Source organism: Schistocerca serialis, chromosome 11 (genome assembly GCF_023864345.2).
Source record: "Schistocerca serialis cubense isolate TAMUIC-IGC-003099 chromosome 11, iqSchSeri2.2, whole genome shotgun sequence".
NCBI classification, from domain to species: Eukaryota; Metazoa; Arthropoda; class Insecta; order Orthoptera; family Acrididae; genus Schistocerca; species Schistocerca serialis.
Genome location: NC_064648.1, coordinates 71,855,933 through 71,879,309, shown reverse-complemented (window position 1 = coordinate 71,879,309; position 23,377 = coordinate 71,855,933). Strand labels below are relative to the sequence as shown.

General features: G+C 43.7%; 1 protein-coding gene across 2 annotated transcripts in view; it reads left to right on the top strand.

The window, feature by feature from the left end:
• The window catches only part of LOC126426819 (zinc finger protein 70-like), a 72,199-nt gene that overhangs the window by 11,249 nt on the left and 37,573 nt on the right, over window positions 1–23,377 (top strand). For both annotated transcript variants that reach the window (XM_050088839.1, XM_050088840.1), the window contains exons 5-6: window positions 6,421–6,468; window positions 19,100–19,162. In XM_050088839.1, coding sequence (XP_049944796.1) covers window positions 6,421–6,468; window positions 19,100–19,162 — 111 coding nt within the window. The remainder of the gene's footprint in view (window positions 1–6,420; window positions 6,469–19,099; window positions 19,163–23,377) is intronic.

Below are 23,377 nucleotides of genomic sequence, written 5' to 3'. Positions count from 1 at the left end.
TGATAAATTCTGCATCTACCAATGAACTGAGGGCTTTTTCAAGTGAAATTAAAATGGGTCAACATAGGCAGAAATTCGGTTACTGAAGGAGAGCTGAATGATATGACATTATAAAAGTGTTCTGAAGTCACAGCAGGTGCCTGAAGCTGACAGTGATAAAGGAAAAAGGCCTGCAACTAACACCTCTTAGGTTGAGGCTGTAGAAGCCTTAGACACTTAAGTGAAATTCGCTAATAGAAGACAATAATACAGTGCTTCAGAAGTTGTGAATCTGAACATCACGCAAAATAATTGTTGTCAGAAAAGGGCTCAATCAAAAACAAGTTGGAATTTCTGTAATGTTCAGGGTGCTCAGGAGATAATTTCAGTTAGTCAGCGGTAGACACCAGTCTGGCATATTCCACACCCGTGAGGGCATCAAATATCTGTACTATTTCTAAGACAGTGATTCCAATTAAACTGCACTAAATTCTTGACAATAATCTTTATTAATTAGCTTCATCTTGATATCCTCAAACCAATTGTTCTTATTGTATTTTGTAACTAGCGTACAAAACATGATTTATGTGCTGTATATCGAACTTCTCAAAAACTTTGAGCCTTAAACTGTTGTAATAAAGCAATATACTATTTGATTTTTAATTAAATTTTATTTTTATAGAAAAGTAGTTCTTTTCCTGATACAGGCTGTGGCCGAAAGCTTAAGTGTAAATGTATTTTAATTTTGCCTCATTGGCAACAAGGCATGTTATCTTTACATTAGTAGCAGTCTTCTATGCACTTCAGTAACTTTGATTAATGTGTTGGAAGCAAATACATTGGACTGTTACCTTGTCAGTGAGTCTCTGTATTTGTGAGTTTGTGGCAAAGAAATTTCCAAGGGGGGGGGGGGGGATTATTAAATAAGCTAAGATGTACACAGACTCGGCACAGTGAACTGGGGAAATAGTGACTGTCCTATAAATTTTTTATTATATACTTTAGCCTCATGTCACACACATGGTATCATTAACGGTTTTAATTTATGACCAAGCTGTTATCAGATGAACTGTGCAAAAAATAAAGAAACACAGAGGTAGTAAACTACTATAGTGTGTTTAAAAGAAGTTGCGACATTTGACAATTTAGTGAAGAGCGAGTGTAGGGAATCATAGTTTACAATCGGTAGTGATAACACAATGCCTATCTTAGGTTATGACCAATAGTCAGCTGCCAGGCAAACATTCTTTGACAGTAAAGAAATGACAATACTAAACAGAGCAGTTATATCAATGAATGTTTAATACCTACTCACAGTTATAGATTAAGTTGAGTGACCCCAAGGGAAGAATCATTGCTGTCTTCCTCAGAACTAGAACTGGCACTGGAGCTGTCTGGAATGACTCTGTTCCATCTGTTCTTCCAGCAGTCCTTCATAAATCGATGTCTCCTGAATTTCCTCCTTGGAATAGCTGACAATTCAGGATCAATCCTGTGGGGTGAAGTGTGCAATGGCCTCTTTTTTCAACATTTCAACCTTAATGAGCGTAAACTTCTTGGTGTCACTTGCCACATTACCTCTCACCTGGGCCCATATATGATGAGCTGGATTCAAATGAGCATGATGCAGAGGAAGCCTTGATTACACTATGCTCTTTAGTGTTAACTGATTTGTTGACCTTGCATTGTGGAGGTTTTGGCTTCTACAGCATAAGTTCCATTAACTATTCATGCCAAATTCAATTTTATCTCATGGAATGTTTCTTTGTACACAGTGCATAAACTCAATTTCCTCCACTTCATTGTTAGTCTTATCCATTACAGCAGAGTGGTATGGTACATTGTCCATTATTACTATCGAATTCAGATGAACATTTCACAGCAGAGCATCTGAAAACCACTCCATAAAAACTGTGGGATTCATTTCCTGATGATAGTTGCCTTGATTCCTGGAACAGCAATAAACAGGTTGGAATGAAGCCATGAGCAGAGCTAGCAAGAAGGATGACAATTCTGCCACTCTTGTCTAACTGTGCTTTGGATGTTCCTTGTGCTGTGTGGTCCAGCCATCCTGTTGTCAATGTGTAACGCACATTAAGCCATGTCTTGTCCAGTCTGTTATGACGATGACGAACAGATTGTCACCAGTGTTGATCGGTGGCCAATGCTAAATAGAAACATATAAATCACAGCAGGTTTATCAGTGACATCGATAAGGAGCTGGCTGCATGGTCTGGGTCTGCATTGACTAAAATAATTTGTAGTCATTGATAAAAAAATAATACATATTGTACTTACCTGGTGGTACAGGATTCTTCATATTCTGTAGGAATATAATTACAAACAAAGATCTATAGAGGCATCACTTATGCTGTACTTGAAATAAGCTCCTTGTTAGAGGTTGCTTCCTATCGGTTGCAGGCTATACTACTCTCATATTTGACGTTCTGAGCAAGAGTGGACATGTGCTCACTATAGGCTTGTTACAAGCCGCAGAGCGACGCTAGTCATGACTCGCGGGTCCAGTGTTACTATTACAGGCTGTGGTCGATAACTGCAACCCCTAACAAGTGTGGTATCAAACATTGATCCCACAGAGTCTCTCAGTGTCTTTAAATGAAAGAGACCAAAACCAAGCTTGTGAAGACAATTTCCGATAGATGACCTACCATTAAACTTCTGTGCTACTGAAACCGGTTATTCCTTGTGTTAATAATAACCATAAACATGTCAGCACATTGCATACTTGTGGAATGTGTTGATCTTGGTTACCCACTTATCAAAACTGCTTTTCTTGCCCAGAGTTTCTAGTAGAGAATAAATTGGTGTTGCTTCGTCATTTGCATCTTCCTTTTTTTCCTTCTCCTTCCCAATTCTTAGCACCATACACAGGTCAATGTAAAGTGCAGCAGTTGTTCTGTACACCTCTTTTGTAACATCTAAAACCAGATAGGCACTTTTGCACACATGTTCATGATCTTGTCCATAGGTTGGAATTGCCTTTCTAATGCTCAATACCTTCACAGCCAATGAGCGTGTTCTTAGATAACCTCTTAAATTGTGAATTTCGTTTTCAGACATGCTGCACTGTTACATGCAACACAAAACACTTGTTCACAAAGCCTGATCACTGCAGAACACTTCAGTGCCAAAGAATAGCACTTTACCACAAAAGCTGATGAACATAAGTGCATCTAATGTGGGACAGAACATGATACTGTTTATTGAAGGTGTGGAAATCGGCACTTTGCCAACCTTACCATTGATGGTGTGGTAGGTAAAGCTGGCTTGCCACTGGTGATATCTGGGCAACTGCTTCACATCCTGCTGTGAGCCAAACATCAAAAGTCACCATTTATTTGAAATGGTATGGGCTCAACAAGTCATTGGAAGTCCCCTACAGAAATATTGAAACATGCTGTCACATAATTGCAAAAAGTTGCTGATGCAGGATGTCATGCATGAACTGACCTCTTGATTATGTCCCTAAATGTTCAATTGGATTCGTGTTGGATAATATGGGTGGCCAAATTATTTTCTCAGATTGTCCATAATGTTCTTCAAACCAGCTATGAACAATTGTGGTCTGGTGACCTGACATCATTGCTTGGGAACATAAGGTCCGTGAATAGCTAGAAATGGACTCAAAGTAGCCAGATATATCATTTCCTATCGGTGATCATTTCAGTTGGACCAGAGGACCCAGTCCATTCCATGTAAATGCTGCCCACACCATTATGAAGCCACCACCAACTCACACAGTACCTTGTTGATAACTTGGGTCCATGGTTTTGCAGGGTCTGCACCTCACTCAAACCCTGCCATCAGTTCTTACCAACTAAAATTGGGACTCACCTGACCAGGCTATGGTTTTCTAGTCACCTAGGGTCCAACCAATTTCCTCAGGAGCCCAGGGAGCCACTGCAGGCAATGTTGTGCTTTTGGCAAAGGCACTCACATTGATCGTCTGCTGCCATAGCCCATTAATACCAAATTTTGCTGCTTTGTTGTAACAGATACGTTTGTAGTGCTCACATTGATTTCTGTGGCTATTCCACACAATGTTGCTTGTCTCCTAGCACTGACAGTACACACACACTGCTGCTCTCAGTGATTAAGTGAAGGCCATTGGCCATTGCATTGTCCGTAATGAGAGATAATGCCTGAAATTTGGTATTTTCAGCACACCTTTCACACCATATATCTTGGAATATTGAATTCCCTAATGATTTTAAAAATGGAATGTCCCACATATCTAGCTGCAACTACCAAACCACTTCCCAACCATCAGGAGAAGAATGTCTCATCTACTGTACCAAATGTAAGCAAACATGTAACTGTGGCACAGTTCATGTTTTTATTAATGTGGCTGTTTTACCAAGTGCTCGGACTGATGGACTGACTGCACTGTATGCTGAATTTCATGGGACCTTAACGGCAGCAATGGCCTGCATTGCATGGCCCTTCATGCCTTCTGGATTCTTGGTTTTCCTTGTAGGCTTCCTATTTTAATTTTCACCACAGATAAAGACCAGATGCATTAAAGTTGGCAAGACGCAGGCCATTTTATATTTCACAAATGATCACTCTAACAATCTAAAAGTATTCTGTTAAGAATATCTGTAATTACTTCTGTAGAATGGATAGTACATTCATTTTGGTGGTACTAAATGGATTGCATTGTGGCCATTTGGCTCTCTTTCCAGTAACTGCAGGGACATATCTCTTATGAACTGCAGAGACTTGCAGCTATTTAGAACACTATCGATGAAACAGGTGCACAACATACAATTCCTCAAAAGGCTGTACCACACATTGACAGATAAAGGTTGTTTATTCACTTTTGGCCAGCATAGTTTTTAGCTGACCAGTGGGGCATGATGTAAACTTTGATTTGCCTGTGGCTTATAAATAATACTTAATGAAAAAAAATCTGTGCTGCTACTTACATTCATTTTCATCTGATTACTCTACTGAAGTTGTCTTCTCCCTTGACAAATTTTAACCCTCAGCCACACACTTGCTGCATTATTTCTTATTGCCTTTTGATGAGCCTGTCAACTGATTTCTTCTTGTTGTCAGATAGTGCCAAATTTGATTCAGTAATCACTAGTAATCAAATCTACAGCCTTTTTCTGTAGTAGTATATTTTAAATGCTTCTATTCTCTGTCACTATCCATCATTATTATCATCCATTTTATTATGTATCATCCATGTTTCACATCTGTAGAAGGCTACACTCCAAACTAATGCCTTCAGAAAAGACTGCCTAACAGCTAAATGTTTATTCAGTCTTAACAAAATGTTCCTTTTTCGGAAGTGTATTTCCACGCAATTGCAAGTCTGCATTTTATAACCTTTCTATTTTGCCCATCATCAGTCAGTTTTCTATTCAAGTAGCAAAACACGTTTTCTACAGGTAGTCTCTCTCTCTCTCTCTCTCTTTCAGCATCACATTCTTTAATTTCACGTCATTCCATCACCCTTGTTTCATTTTTCTAGATACTTATCTTACAAGCTCCTTTCAAGACCCTGTCAGTTCTGTTCGATTTTTCTTCAAGTCTTTATCTGTCTTTGATATGATTACAGTGTTATCAACAAACCTTAGTTTTTATTTCTTCTCCCCCAACGTTAATTCCATTACCAAATCTTTCCTTTGTTTCTTTTACTACTTGCTCAATGTCCAGTTCAAAACACATGGGGATGAGCTACAACTCGACCACACTCACTTCTCCACTACTGTCTTCCTTTCATGTCCTTTAACTTTCACAGTACCAAACTCATTTCGTAACAACTTGCAGATAAGTTTCGCTCCTCGTGTTTTAGCTGTGCTACCTTCAAACGTTCAAAGAATTTCTTCCAGTCAGCATTATCAAAAGCTCACCTTACATCTAAAAGTCCTATAAACAGAGGCAAGCCTTTCTTACCTGCTGAGATAAGTTGTTGTGTCAGTATTTCTTCATGTGTTTCTACATTTCTCCAGAAACCAAAATGAACATCCACGAAGCTGGCTTTTGTAATCCACTACATTCGTGTGTAAATCATTCATGACATTATTTTGCAATCATGACTTCTTAACTGATGGTTCAGTAATATTCACACCTGTCAGCACCTGCTTTCTTTGGAACTGGAATTATCACATTCTTATTAAATTCTGAGAAGATTTTGTTTATTTCATATATCTTACATGCTAAATAGTTTTTTCCTCGTGAATGACTGAATAAATAAAAACACTGGACTTACACTTAAAGAGAAGTGTTTGATATTGAGTCACGTTTTAATTTGGTACATGCCATTAGTGTATTCTCCTCGTCCTCTTAGAGAAAAGTACTTTATGCAATAAATCATTTGAGAGTTTCGTAATGTTGTGAATTTAATGTGTGCATTTACTGCATGTTCAATGATAGTAATGAATATCTAACATTATTTCTTTGTTACAGATATTCAGCGATCCCAAATATGATCCTCTGGGAGTAAAGACAGAGGAGGTAAGCTACTGCTATGTTTTAAGGTCTGTTAAGTCTTTCTTTTCTCTGGAACATAACTATCTCTTGTCTAGTTTCTAGCTGTGTGCACTTAGTGGAACCTAAAATTTCAGAGCAGGAGGGTGTAGTATTCATAAAGAGAAACACATTCAGCTTTATGTGCTACACTTTTTTTACAACAGGTGGATACTAGTGGAAACACAAAATTCATACTGTTAATCCATAGTAACATTCGAGGTATTGGGATGTCTAACTGATTACAGATGAACATGTAGTTTTATTGTATATGATATCTGCAGGAGAAATAAGACACCTTGCTTTTTGGAATGATTAACCCAAGTTCTGCAGTTACATAAGCCTTCACTGTACTCGTAGCATTGTAGTTTGTATTGGAAAATGTTAAAACTTCTTTCAAAAGGAAGGAAATTCCAGCTCACTCACTTTTCAGATTATGGGATAGCACAACTGAGAAGGAAATGAGAAGGACATGTACTTTGTCATCACTCATTTCACCCATATTTATGATACGTGCAAGGCTTGGCCAGAAATAAAAGTGGGTACTCCAGATGTCCAAGCATTTAGAAAGAATAGCATTTTGGTGCAGATCGGGTAAGGCATGAGCCATTTATATTACTGTAGTTTATAGATAGTGGTTGGCACAGTGGAAAGAATACCAAACAGTTATCTGAAGGTTATATGTAAATTGAAGGTTGAGAGGGGTGGAATGGAAAGGAAGGGGGAAGGATCACTGCTGTCAGCTGCATTGGGACATTGTGCGGAATCAGCAGCGACAAGTGAAAACACATACGTCAAAATATGTTTCGCATCACCCCAGTTCCCAGAACTTCTGAAGATAGACATTGACTGTGGGTACTGTATCACAGACAAAAAACCCTTTGACTGTTCAGAAATGTCACTAAACCTGCCCAAAGATGTAAACAACCAGGCATGAGCAGTACCTGTTAGGTGGAAGTGGTCCGACAGCCGATCAGTTCCAGTTATTCCACCAGGAAGGAGGTACAGGGCTCATGTTGTCTGTAGTTCAGCCATGCTTAGACAGTCAATACCACATTTTGATTGTGTCTGCATGGTTACTTTGTGCCAGGAAGGGCTCTCAACAAGGGAAGTGTCCAGGCATCTTGGAATGAACCAAAGCAATGTTGTTCGGACTTAGAGGAGATACAGAGAGATATGAACTGTCAATCACATGCTTCGCTCAGGCTGCCTAAAGACTACTAATGCAATGAAACCCTGACAACAATGCCACTCTGTTGAATAATGCCTTTCGTGCAACTACAGGATGTCTTATTATGACTCAAACTGAGCACAATAGGCTGCATGAAACACAAGTTCATTCCTGACTTCCATGGCAAGGTCCATCTTTGCAACCATGACACCATGCAGCGCAGTACAGATGGGCCCAAGAACATGCCGAATCGACTGCTCAGGATTGGCATCACGTTCTCTTCACCGGTGAGTGTAACGTATGTGTTGTGACTCGCTGATCATTCAAAGTGCCGCCGCGCAATTATGCGCGTCCTCTACATCCGGCGCTGTCTGCCAACCATGCAGCAGCCACGCCACCTAAGCGGCCAGCCATGCAGCGGCCGCTAGACTTGGACTCAGTGTTCATTCGAATGTTACCTTGTTCACATGTCTTGCTTAGTCAACTTACTTAGTGACTTATATGTGTTGTGTCGTTTTGAAATATATGTGTTCAACTTGACGTTATAACAATTGGCGACGAGGATGGGATTTTTCCTTTTCGTCGTTGACCCACCGGTTTCCATGGCTACTGTCGAGCAACTATTGCAAGGTCTCATTGAACAGCAAACGCTTCTAACATCGGCGATTCGCGATTTCGTCGCAGCATCTAATGCGGGCCGTTTCTCGTCGTTGTCTATGCCTCCTTTTCCTCCTTACGACGAGACGGCGGAAGATTGGTCTGATTACCAAAAACGTCTTCGACAGCACTTCCTGGCATTTCATGTCACGCACGAACAAACATTTAAGTCTCTGTTCCTTTCGTGGATTTCACCGCAAATGTATCGGTTGTTGTCGCAATTGGCTCCTTTGAAAGATCCTGTGTCTTTGTCCTTTGCTGAAATGTGCTCACTTCTGTCTGCATATTTTCAAAAGCAAACGCATGTGGTAGCCTCTTGTGTTGCCTTTTATCGTTGTCAAAAACAACCGCATCAATCCTATCACGCGTGGGCGGCTGAACTTCACGGCCTCAGTCAAAAGTGTCAATTTGTTACTGACGTTCATAAAGGATCCTATGCCGATTCCATGGTACGCGATGCTATTAACCGGTCGGCGCCCGACAAAGAAGTTAGGCAACGTGCCCTTCAATTGGCAAATCCAACTCTAGATGAAGTCCTCTCCATCACGCAGTCTTTTGAAATTTCTCGCACCGCTGGGGCGCAAATAGAGGCTTAGGGTGACGTTGCAGAAATACAACCTCCGTGTGCTGTTGACAACGCGTGCGGCATGTCCCCGCCGGCTGACGTGGCTGCAGTAGGCTCCCACGCGCAGCCTCGGCCTAACCGTAAACAACCCTCTAAGAAACTGCAGCAAAACCCCTGGCAACTTCCTTCATGTCCGCGGTGTTTTACGAAACGTTCATGGGAGGATTGTCCCCAACGTTGGGCTGTGTGTCACAATTGCAAAAAGAAGGGTCATGTGTCTTCCGTTTGCAAATCAGATTGCATCCATGATGTTCATGAACATGACTCTGATTCTGCTTCTGTGTTGTCTGTCAATTGCACTTCTACCCTTTCAGGGAAGTTATTCCTCACTGTCCAAATCCTTGGTAGGGATGTCCGCATGCAGGTGGATACTGGTTCTGCTGCCATTATCATCAATTCTCAGACGTATCTTCAGTTGGGTTCTCCAGTCCTATCATCCGTCACTCGGCAATTATGGACGTACAATAAACAGAAGATTTCTCTCTTGGGACAATTTAATGCTGAGGTATCGTACAAATCCGTTGTTCACACTGTTCCCATATTTGTGGTCGACCAGAGTAATGCAGAGAATCTTTTTGCTTTCGATGCCTTTCGCGTTTTTGGGTTCTCCATAGATGACTCTGTCAATATCGTCTCTGATGCTATTCCTTATGCTCAATTGGATTCGTTGTCGACGACATTTTCGTCCCTTTTTCCTCCTGGGTTAGGTGGCGCAAATGACTTTGAAGCTCATATCACGCTCAGACCCACTGCTCGGCCTAAGTTTTTTCGGGCACAGCCCATTCCTGTGGCCCTTCGCGATCGGGTAAAACGGGAGCTGGATCGTCTCACTACTTCAGGGGTCTTGCTTCCTGTCACTTCCAGTGAGTGGTCCTCTCCTGTCGCCGTTGCTAAGCCCAATGGTGATATTCGTCTCTGTGGCGATTTTAAAGCCACTGTAAATGCGCAATGCCTCATTGACACTTACCGTATGCCCCGACCTGAAGAATTGTTTACTAAACTTGCTGGAGGCCAGTATTTTTCTAAAATTGACCTTTCAGAAGCTTATCATCAACTTCCTCTCGATGCTGCTTCCCGGCAGTTTCTGGTCCTTAACACGCCTTTCAGCCTCTATCAATACCAACGTTTGCCATTCGGGGTTGCCAGCGCCCCTGCTCTCTTTCAGCGATTTTTGGAACAATTATTGCTCCCTGTCCCTGGGTGTATCAATTACATGACAACATTGTTGTCACTGGCTCCACCACTGACGAACATCTTCAGAATCTCCGCACACTTTTTCATGTCTTACAGACCGCCAGTCTTAAGTGTAATCTTCAGAAATCGCAGTTTTTTCAGGCATCTATTACGTACTTGGGGTTCCAACTCTCTGGGGATGGTATTCGTCCACTTCAGCAAACTGTCACGGCGACGCCCTTCCTCGCCCTTCATCTGTTAAGGAACTGCAGGCTTTCTTGGGGAAAATAGCATACTATCACAAGTTTTTACCATCTGCTGCTTCGGTGGCTCAGCTGTTGCATCACCTGTTGCATAAAAAATGTGCCTTTTCTCTGGTCCGCGTGATGCGATGCGGCTTTCCAGAAATTGAAGACTATGCTGAAACAGGCCCCGTGCCTGGCTACTTATCGACCTGGCCAACATCTTGTTCTTGCCACAGACGCCTCTCAATACGGGGTCAGTGCAGTCCTTGCGCACCATTTTTCTGACGGCTCTGAACAACCCATTGCTTATGCCTCCAAAACACTCACGGATGCCCAACAAAAGTATTCTCAAATTGAAAAAGAAGCTTTCGCCATTATTTATGCTCTTCATAAGTTTGGTGTTTTTCTCTATGGATCCAAGTTTCATCTTGTTACGGATCACAAACAACTTGTTTCCTTGTTTCATTCATCATCGTCACTTCCCAACAAGGCTGCACACCGCCTCCAGTGTTGGGCTCTTTACTTGTCTCGTTTCAATTATGAGATTCATTTCCGGCCGAAGGCTCAACATGTGAATGCTGATGCACTGTCTCGCCTTCCCATGGGTCCTTATCTGACATTCGATAGGGACGAACTTTTGTGTTTCCACCTGGATGTTGCCGAGCAGTGGGTTGTGGACGGATTCCCCATCACCGGGGACCTGCTGGCGGCTGCTACGGTTTCTGATCCTACCCTCTCCCGGGTTCTACGCTGTATTCAGAAGGGTTGGCCAGATTGTCCATCCGCTAAGATTTCTGACCACTACTACGCTTTGCGCTACCACCTCACGGCTAAGGATGGTGTTATCCTCCTTTCCACTGACAATGCTTCGCCGCGTGTTGTGGTACCTGCATCTTTGCATGCTTCGGTCTTGCGCCTCCTTCACCAAGGGCACTTGGGTGTCTCTCGCACAAAATCTGTGGCGCGCCGCCATGTGTATTGGCCTGGCATCGACTCTGAAATAGCTCACATGGTCGCTGCCTGCGGCCCTTGTGCGTCACAGGCCGCATTCCCCGAAGTCATCTTTGTCACCGTCGCCTTCGCCTGAGACGCCCTGGGAGCGCATTCATGCTGACTTCGCGGCACCTTTTTTTAGGTACTTATTGGCTCCTCGTAATTGACGCCTACTCTAACTTTCCTTTCGTTGTCCGTTGCATGTCGCCTACCACCTTGGCAATCACAAGTGCTCTCGCCTGCATTTTTTCTTTGGAAGGCCTTCCCTCTACTCTTGTTACTGATAATGGTCCACAATTTGCCTCTTCCAAATTTGCGGATTTTTGTGCTTGTCACGGCGTTATGCATGTCACGGCCCCTCCGTTCCATCCACAATTAAACGGTGAGGCTGAACGACTGGTCCGCACATTTAAGGCTCAGATGCGGAAAGTCCTGACTTCTTCTGCTGATGATGATGTGCTTCTCCAGTTTCTGGCTTCTTACCGTTTCACCCCCATGGGCGACCACAGCCCGGCTGAGCTCTTACATGGCCGACAGCCCCGCACGCTACTTCATCTTCTGCAGCCTTCCACCTCACGGCCGCGGGTGCCTTTGCTTGGCCGGTTCACCGCCGCCGATCTAGTCTGGGTACGGCGATATGGCAGGCGACCAAAATGGAGTCCGGGTCGCATCTTACGACACGATGGCCGACGCCCAAATGAAATCCATATGGGACACGGGTGTTGCAATGCGTCATTCGGACCAGCTTCGGCCTCGTGTGCCGGCAACGCCTGTTCTGAATGCCGCTACACCACCTTCGGCTCTACCTGACGCTCAGGATCTTGGCATCTCTCATTACTCACAACACAGCCCTCTCACCATCATCTCGGTGCCAGTACAAGAACGGACGCCACCAGGAGATGTTCCCATGCAGGAACCAGATGACCATCTACTGTCGGAGTCGATCTACTCGCCTCCTTCTCCTACGGATGCCGACACATCGCCCATGTCTCCTGTTATATCAACTGGACTTGCCACAATGGGCAGATTGGTGCACGGGGCCATAGCAGATTCAACCCCTACGTCTCCCGTCATCTCGACCTGTTATCATCGGGGACACTTCTGTCTGTACGGGAAGCCTCCTCCTCGAGACTTTACGGCGAGTCAAACAATGCCTATGCACGTTAGCAATCTCCAGGCCACCTCCATCAAGACCAGTGAAAAAATTTCAAAGGGGGGGAAAAGTGTTGTGACTCACCGATCATTCAAAGTGCCGCCGCACAATTACGCGTGTCCTCTACATGCGGCGCTGTCTGCCAGCCATGCAGCAGCCGTGCAACCTAATCGGCCAGCCAGGCAGCGGCCGCTAGACTTGGACTCAGTGTTCATTCGAATGTTACCTTGTTCACATGCCTTGCTAAGTCAACTTACTCAGTGACTTATATGTGTTGTGTCGCTTTGAAATATATGTGTTCAACTTGATGTTATAACAGTATGCCTTCAACCAGACAGTCGTCTGAGATGTGTTAGGAGGCAACCCGGTCAGGCTGAACGCCGTAGACACACTGTCAATCAAGTGCAGCAAGGTGGAGGTTCCCCTCTGTTCTGGGGTGTCTTATGTGGGGCTGACATACACCGCTGGTGGTCATGGAAGCCGCCGTAATGGCTGTATGATACGTGAATGCCATCCTCCGACCGAGAGGGCAACCATATCAACAGCATATTGGAGAGGCATCTGTGCCTCATCATGCACTTCTTGTGATTGACTTCCTTCAGGTAACGACATCACTTGATTAGTGTGTCCAGCATGTTCTCCAGACCTTAACCCTATCGAACATGCCTGGGATAGATTGAAAAGGGCTGTTTATGGACAATGTGACCCACCAACCACTCTGAGGGATCCACTCTGAATTGCCATAGAGGAGTGGGACAATCTGCACCAACAGTGTCTTGTTGAACTTGAGGATAGTATGTTACGACGAATACAGGCATGCGTCAATTCAAGAGGATGCTCTATAAGGAATTAGAGGTACCGGTGTGTACAGCAATCTGGACTACCACCTCTGAATGTCTTGCTGTATGGTGGTACAACATGTAATGCGTGGTTTTCGTGAGTAATAAAACGGTGGAAATGATGTTTATGTTGATCACTATTCCAATTTCTCTACAGGTTCTGGAACACTCTGAACAGAGGTGATGAAAAACATTTTTTTATGTGTGTATATACCAGACTGTGCTTTGAACTTAGGATCTCCTGTTTGCTACGTAGATGTGGTAATCACTGCGTCATCCGGGTCACAGTGTTATTGCAACTGCATGGATTATCTCGGCTTGCCTCATAGCTGATCCACACTCAAATTGGGCGCCATCTATCCACAGCCCTTGTCTATTTTCTCAATATTCACTTTTCTGAGATTTGCACAGGAGGTCAGACGTATTTGTGGATCCGCTCTGAAGGAGGTGGATTCATTGCCTAGCTAGGCCTATGAAATTATATGAATGTGTGGTGCCTGCTCTTTCGGACATGGACAGGAGCTGTGGATAGGTGGCGCTTGCTGGGAGTGTGGATCGACTTTGAGGCAAGGCAATATTGTCCATGCAGTTGCGATAATACTGTGTCCAGGATGGCGCAGTGGTTACCGCACCTACCTAGGAAGTAGGAGATTCTGAGTCTGAATCCCTGTCAGGTATACATTTTCACTTGTCACTGCCAATTGTGTGTAATGTCCAAATGAAGCTGATAGCTGTGATCTGTTTCCTTTCCTTTCCTTTCCTTTATACCCCTCTCCACCTTCAATTTACGTGTAATTTATAACAGCTGTGGATTCTGTATGGTGTCTGTTATTTCAGACATGTCCAAAATAGCAGACACCCCACATTTATATAATTCAAATAATGTTGGGACAAGTCGCTATGAGGATGATTCTTGTAATCATTCAACAATATTGTGAAAGTTGCTGCTCACTATATAGCAGAGATGTGGAGTCACAGTTAGGAACAAAAAAGACTGTCAAAATATAGCTTTCATCCTCTAAGGCCTTCATCGGAATTAAATGACAATCACACACATACACACTGGTGTAAATGCAACTCACACACACATGACTGCAGTGTCAGGCAACTGAGGCAACACTGCAAGCAGCAGCTACAGTGCATGATGGGAATGGCGACTGGTTGGTGGTGGTGGTGGTGGTGGTGGTGGTGGTGGTGGTGGTGGTGGCGGCAACCCCTTATCTCATGGCTCGTACCACTGTAGTAGATGCAAGATATGTCATGTACATCCTCCCACCACCACCTACTCCAGTCCGGTCACAAACACCACTTATTCCATCAAAGGCAGGGCTACGTGTGAAACCAGTCATGCAATCAACAAGCTAAGCTGCAACCACTGTGCTGCATTCTGTGTGGGCATGACAACAAACAAGCTGTGTGTCTGCATGAATAGTCACAACTGTGGCCAAGAAACAAGTGGACACTCTGTTGATGAGCACACTGCCACACATGACATCCATCATTTCAGTGACTGCTTCACAGCGTGTGCCATATGAATCTTTCCCACCAACACTAACTTTTCTAAATTGTGCAGTTGGGAATATTCCCTGCAATATATCCTATGTTCTCATGACCTCCAGGCCTCAGCCTTCATTAGTCATTGTTCTGTCCCATCCAGCCCATTCTCTGTTCCCATCCAGCACTACACAGACCTCATTCTTCCATCGCATCCAGATTTTTTTCTTCTCTCCTATTCTGATGTTCTCCCCCTTCCCACTTCTCCACTGCACTTCATCTAACCTCCCAACTGCACATACACTATGTGATCAAAAGTGTCTGGACTGGTGCCCTAAATCAGTAATGCTGGAATTTAATATGGTGTTGGCCCAACCTTAACCTTGATGACAGCTTCCACTCTCGCAGGCATATGTTCAATCAGGTGCTGGAAGGTTTCTTGGAGAATGGCAGCTCATTATTCATGGAGTGCTGCACTGATGAGAGCTATCGACATTGGTCGGTGAAGCCTGGCACGAAGTCGGTGTTCCAAAACATCCTAAAGGTGTTTTATAGGATGCAGGCCAGGACTCTGCAGGAATGTTATTGTTATGTAACCACTCCGCCACAGGTCGTGTATTATGCACAGGTGCTCAATCGTGTTGAAACATCAGTTGCCATCCTCAAATGGCTCTTCAACAGTTGGAAGCAAGAAGGTGTTTAAAACATCAATGTAGGTTGTGCTGTAATGGTGGCATGCAAAACAACAGGGGTGCAAGGCCCCCCCCCCCCACCCCCCCGAGAAAAACATGACCACACCATAACACCACTGCCTCTGAATTTTACTGTTGGCTATACACCCACTGGCAGATGACGTTCACCAGGTAGTCGCCATACCCACACCCTGCCATTGGATTGCCACATCCATTTTCTGCTTTTCAATCATCCAATATTTATGCTCTTTACCAAGTGAGACATCGTTTGGGATTTACTGGCATTATGTGTGGCTTATGAGCAGCCGTTCAACCATGAAATCAAAGTTTTCTCACTTCCCGCCTAACTGTCATAGTACTTGCAGTGGTTCCTGATGCAGATTAGAATTCCTGTGTGATGGTTTGGATAGATGTCTGCCTATTACACATTATGACACTCTTCAACTGTTGGCGGTCTCTGTCAGTCAACAGACGAGGTTGACCTGTCGGCATTTGTGCCATACGTGTCCCTTCATGTTTCCACTTCACTATCACATCAGAAACCGTGGACCTAGGGATGCTTAGGAGTGTGGAAATCTCTCATACAGATGTATGACACAAGTGACAACCAATCACCTGACGACATTCGAAGTCTGTGAGTTCTGTGGAGTACCCCATTCTGCTCTCTCACGATGTCAAATGACTTGTGAGGTCGCTGATATGGAGTACCTGGCGGTAGGTGGCAGCAAAATGCATCTAATATGAAAAAGTGTGTTTTTGGGGTGTTCGGATACTTTTGATCACATAGTGTAGCTGCCCTACCCTCTTTGCACCTTGTCCCTGCATGCTCCCCAACAGCACTTCACTGTCCGTCCTCGCTACCCTACTATCCCTCCCCCTCCCTGCACCCACCTCATTATTCCCATCCAGTCACCACTTCCATCTTGCACAGGTGCTGCTGCTTGCACTATGGCCTCAGTTGCCTCAGACTGCAGTCAAGTGTGTGTTAGTTGCATTTGCACGAGTGTGTATGTGTGTGTTTGACATCTAGTTTTGACAAAGGCCTTACTGACCGAAAGCCATATTTGTGACAGTCTTTTTGTTGCTACTATAAATAAGAACAATCCACATAGAGACCTAGAATCACTTGCCTTGGGCCAAAAAGGGATCCAATATTCAGGAACACACATTTTCAACAAATTGCCAGCAACCAATAAAAACTTGCTTTCAGATAAAGCACAGTTTAAACAGAGGTTGAAAGAATTTTTGATAGGCAACTCCTTTTACTCTATCAATGAATATCTTAACAGAGACTGTTCAGCCAGCTTTAGTAAAAATGTCTGTTAGATTTCAGTTTTGACAGCACTTTGTAACCACAGTCAAGATTAGGTAAATGTATTGATACTGCATAACAGTGTTTCATTGTGACAGCATGTTAATTCTGTAAATATCAGCTGTTCCACTTTACCACATTGTACACTCCTGGAAATGGAAAAAAGAACACATTGACACCGGTGTGTCAGACCCACCATACTTGCTCCGGACACTGCGAGAGGGCTGTACAAGCAATGATCACACGCACGGCACAGCGGACACACCAGGAACCGCGGTGTTGGCCGTCGAATGGCGCTAGCTGCGCAGCATTTGTGCACCGCCGCCGTCAGTGTCAGCCAGTTTGCCGTGGCATACGGAGCTCCATCGCAGTCTTTAACACCGGTAGCATGCCGCGACAGCGTGGACGTGAACCGTATGTGCAGTTGACGGACTTTGAGCGAGGGCGTATAGTGGGCATGCAGGAGGCCGGGTGGACGTACAGCCGAATTGCTCAACACGTGGGGCGTGAGGTCTCCACAGTACATCGATGTTGTCTCCAGTGGTCGGCGGAAGGTGCACGTGCCCGTTGACCTGGGACCGGACCGCAGCGACGCACGGATGCACGCCAAGATCGTAGGATCCTACGCAGTGCCGTAGGGGACTGCACCGCCACTTCCCAGCAAATTAGGGACACTGTTGCTCCTGGGGTATCGGCGAGGACCATTCGCAACCGTCTCCATGAAGCTGGGCTACGGTCCCGCACACCGTTAGGCCGTCTTCCGCTCACGCCCCAACATCGTGCAGCCCGCCTCCAGTGGTGTCGTGACAGGCGTGAATGGAGGGACGAATGGAGACGTGTCGTCTTCAGCGATGACAGTCGCTTCTGCCTTGGTGCCAATGATGGTCGTATGCGTGTTTGGCGCCGTGCAGGTGAGCGCCACAATCAGGACTGCATACGACCGAGGCACACAGGGCCAACACCCGGTATCATGGTGTGGGGAGTGATCTCCTACACTGGCCGTACACCACTGGTGATCGTCGAGGGGACACTGAATAGTGCACGGTACATCCAAACCGTCATCGAACCCATCGTTCTACCATTCCTAGACCGGCAAGGGAACTTGCTGTTCCAACAGGATAATGCACGTCCGCATGTATCCCGTGCCACCCAACGTGCTCTAGAAGGTGTAAGTCAACTACCCTGGCCAGCAAGATCTCCGGATCTGTCCCCCATTGAGCATGTTTGGGACTGGATGAAGCATCGTCTCACGCGGTCTGCACGTCCAGCACGAACGCTGGTCCAACTGAGGTGCCAGGTGGAAATGGCATGGCAAGCCGTTCCACAGGACTACATCCAGCATCTCTACAATCGTCTCCATGGGAGAATAGCAGCCTGCATTGCTTCGAAAGGTGGATATACACTGTACTAGTGCCGACATTGTGCATGCTCTGTTGCCTGTGTCTATGTGCCTGTGGTTCTGTCAGTGTGATCATGTGATGTATCTGACCCCAGGAATGTGTCAATAAAGTTTCCCCTTCCTGTGACAATGAATTCACGGTGTTCTTATTTCAATTTCCAGGAGTGTATTTACGTATTTCAACAATCTCCTGACAAATGATCTGGGTTGTACATATTACATTCAAGTGTTTCATGTTATACTTCAACATGTTCCATGCCCGTGAGAATCATCTCATTTTTTGGGTCTGTGGAATGAAAATTTAATCTAATCTAATCTTTGAGGGAAAACATTTTTATATCCCGCCAACCTATCTGTACAGTTTTTCTTTATGTGATGCAGTCTGATGTTCTGTTCAAATGTTACAGTCATATATATGTAACATTCCACAGTGTGGTCTTGACAAAAAATAGTGGGTAATTACCAGTATCATAAGTACATTAAATTCTTTTTATGCTGCAAATATAGCACTGACCACAAATTCTCTATAATGTACAAAAAATAGTTAGGTGTGGATTATCAAGTGGGTGATGTTACATTATTTAAATTATGTAGCTAATTTATGGGACTAACATTATTTAGTACAGAATACATTGTTAGATTATCTCAGCATGTGCTTTTGGCAGTGCAATCCAAATTTAACTTCCCCACCTACATTTAGTGGAGATCCATCTTATGCTATTGTTTATGCAACGTACTTAATTTCCAATGTATAATAATGAGAATGTTAGGCTAGTGTTTTGTTTAGAGCCACAGTATTCAATTCTGTATACTTAATTTATTCTTTTTTTTTCAATTTTTCTATTAATGGTCTTCAAATTGTGCAGGGCTCAGCATTTGAGAATGATTGTCTTGATGAGTATGATCCATTGAGCATAACAGATGATGCGGTAAGTCATAGATCACGTTTATTTACTTTAACTTAGGATATCATCATAATTTAATAATAACTTTGTGTTACCCCAGAGTTATTTACTTAGTAACATTTCATTAAAGTTTAGGGAAGTGATACACGAACTGACAATAACTGAATGTGACACCATGAAAACGTCAAGTATAATGCTGTTGTGTGCACTGATACATGTGATTTTCCTTTCTTTAAAAAAAAAAAGGGATGTTTTTTTAAAGGCGGTGAAATGCCCAGTTGCTAGTCACTGTGTAAGTAAATAACTAAGTTAACTTTTCCAATGAATATTTCAAAGCAATAGAAAATTTTGATAGAGAAATTGTATAGTGATGTAATACGATTCAGAACCGGATTTTTTTAAGTTTGCTAATGGGCTCCAGAATTGAAGAACAGTGTTACAAAACAACTATGAGCTGTCATGATATGTATTTATTTATTTATAATAAACCAGTTTTGGTCAAGTGACCACCATGTCAATTCCAGTGACAGTAACAGGTTGTAGATAAACTATGTCTCTTTTAGTTTAGGTTGCTGGAATATAATGGAGAGCTGCTGTCATACAGATGGTGTAATGCTGATTGCTTCATACACAGGAATAGCTACATGTTAGTTCTGTTTTCCCTAAATGTGAACTGTGTTACACTAATTTACAAAACAGTGCAATATATCCAAACACCTCTAAAGAGCTCTGTTAATATATGGCATATTTCTTAGCTGAGTTGTGCTGTGTAAAATGACTGTTGCACAGACAAATGCAATCTTGATGTTTTTTCCTTAAAAATGTCTGTTGAAATAGCTAAGTTTTATAATGTCACCTGAATGCCGACAAGTTGTTTTAGACATTAACACCCTCAGTACCAGGCCTACTTTATGTATCTATCCCTAGAAAGCAGGCAATTTTTTCAATATTTAGATAATCACTGCATCAGATATTTTTTTTGGATTGTGGCAAATTTGGCACCATTTTGAAGCTGCACTTTTCATCTTTAATGCTGTGCAAAAGAAACTACTTTGGAATGCACAGCTCTAAGGTACAGTTATAGAAATCACATATGTGTTTTAAACAGTTTAGAAAAGTCATATGGATAAGAGAATGCAATTGTCATTTATTTTTAACTAATATTATGGCACTACATAACATCTTTCTGTCAGTCTACAATAATTGCATACAAATTTCACACAGAATCATATTGTTTTTTAGTGTGGAAAATTTTGAAGCAAGGTTCCAGGCAGAGTGAAACACCACACTGTTCATATTTGTACCATGTCTCTTTGTGAGAAGCTTTGCCATTCTCTTTCTTACTCCTGGCACTGCACACGTGACACACACGAGCAGCATATTTCTTTGTAGTTGGAGGTATGTGCTGCAAAAAATGTCTCTTTGTCAGTTGACCTACAGTTCCTTCATTCCTTTGTATGACTTAAAGCGTATCATCTTCAACAAGCTGAGCTGCAATCATTGTTATGAATTCTGTTATTGTTTGTTTCTTGTTGTGCACTGCATTGTATAGCCAAAAATCATTTGATACTCCCCTCAGCAGCAGATGGAAACATAATTTTCGCCACCATTTCACTGTTCTGTTCTGGAATGGAATGGAATGGAATGGATTGTACTGCAGGCACTGGTATCCGATATCCACTCCAATTTTATTCAGATTGTAATCCAGTACCTGAAGTGGTTTCATTACCAGACCCATTTTTCTTAGTATGCATACCAAATGTGGCCTGATGCCTTGTAGACAATATATACACATCCATCTTACCCTTCCATTTCATTGCTAGTACATTATCTTTACACGGAAAAGACAGTTCGCCCTTTCTCAGCTTATTAGATACTAAATCTTTAGGTACTCCTTTCAGCTCTCTGAGATTTGTTCTGTGGGATAGTGTTTACCTGTGAAGATCTTTGCAAACCTTGGCATACTGGGTGAGGAAGTTATTGTCACTACAGATATGCTGTCCCTTGGTAGCCACACATCAAGGGATGGATTTTTTGGTGTGGAAAGTTCTGCAGTTATTGAAAAGCGGGTACTGGTTGTGGGTGGTGGGTTTAATGTGAACATGTGTGTGGAATGAGTTATCAGAGAGAAGGGGGTCAGTGTCTAGGAAGGCGGCATGCTGGATACAGAGGACCAGGTGAAGTTGTTGGGAGAGTAGGTGCTGAAGTTATGAAGGAATGAGAGGAGAGGGTGTCTTGCCTCTGAGCCCAGATCATAAAGATGTTGTCAATAAACTTGAACCAGACTAGGGGTTTGGGGGATATAATAGGTTAGGAAATTTTCCTCTAGATAGTCCATAAACAGGTTGGAATAAGAGGGTGCCATGCTGGGTGCCCACAGCTTTGGTACAGATACATTTGTGTACCTTCCAAACAGAGTAGTCGTGGTTGTGTGTTAGGATAAAATTAGTAAAAATTATGAGTAATGAGGTAGTGGATGAGTTGGTGAAGGAAGTGGCTGCTGTCATTGCCACGAGAGGCTAGAATACAGGCTACAAAACCCTTTTCAGTTGGAGCGCAATAAAATGCTACAATGGAGTGTCCACGACTGTTGGCTGCTCCATAGTAGCTGGTTTTGTGTTCCCCCTGAAAGAATTTCAGCCCTCATTTCACCAACACCTCCAACCTTGTCTGAAATTTAGCCTCCCATGTAAAAGATACCACCCACTTTCCTCAGCAACTCTGCGTCATCCACGTTCTTTTGCCTCCTAGATCTGTACTCATCACTCTTGATGCCACTATTGAACACTACCTCTCCCACTGTCCTGCAGTCTTCCAACCCACCTCATTTCTCATAGACCTTATTAATTTATCCTAAAATACAACACTACTACTACTACTACTACTCTGAGGAGAAAGTATACCAACAAATCTGCGGCACAGCCATGAGCACCTGCATGGCACCCTCCCTGTTTATGGGCCATCAAGAGGAAACTTTCTACCCTCTGAAAACTGTAAACACTTGGTTTGGTTCAGGTTCACAGACATCGTCTTCATGATCTGGACTCAGGACCAAGACATCCTATCCTTATTCTTTAACAACCTCAACACCTTCTGTCCAATCTGCTTCACCTGGTACTCCTCGACCCAGCATGCTACCTTCCTAGATGCTGACCCCCTACTCCCTGGTGGCTCCATCCACACATCTGTCAACATTAAACCCATCAACCAGCATCAGTACCTGCATTTCAACAGCTGCCAATCCTTCCACACCAAAAAATCCCAACATTACACCATATCTGAAGTGACAGCTACTCCCTTGCTAGTATACTAAGGTCGTGCAGAGACCTTCACAGACAGGCACTATCTCCCAGACTCTGTCTGCAAACAGATTTCCCATGCCATATCCCACACAAGTCAACCCTTCCACAACCCCAGTGCTCAACAAAGGTGTGCCACCTTCGTCACCCAATATCACCATGGACTTGAACAACAGAACCACATTCTTCGCCAGGGTTTGATTAACTCTCATTCCACCCTGAAATGAGGGACATTCTAACCAAGATGTTTCTCACTCCCCCTAAAGTGGTGTTCTGTCACCCTCTCAAACTCTACAGCATCTTAGTCCATGCTACTGCCAATTTCAGCCCCTTACCACAGGGATATGATCCCTGTGGAAGACCTAGGTGCAAGACCTGCCCAATCCACCCACACAGCACTTCCTATTGCCGTCCTGTCAGGCTTGTCCAATCCCATCAGAGGCTGGCTACCTGTGATAGCAGTCATGTCATTTACTGCCTCTGTTGCAGTCATTGCACAGCTTTTTATATTGATTGATATGACTACCAGCCAGCTGCCCAGCAGAATGAATGGCTACCACCAAACAGTGACCAAAGAGCAAAGTAATCACCCTGGGGCACGACATGCAATAGAACATAAAATGTCTGATTTTAGTGGTTGCTTAACAACCCAAGCAATCTGGATCCTGTTTTAACTGCGACCAGGACGGTCGCGGGGTAACAAGAATGGAAGGCGCGGTGGGACCCGTGGAGTGGTGCAAGAACAACAACACAACTGAAGAGGACGGACATGACCAACGTAGGACGGAACGAATACAAGAAGACCGAACAACAGAGTCACAAGGAAACAGGAAGTAAGCAGTCTAGTGCAAAGCGAGGTGTAAACCGACATAAGCGAGATTAGACTGACTGGCTGAGCGAGTGGCCGGCGTTTAAGTACGCTATCGGGGGCACCGCTATT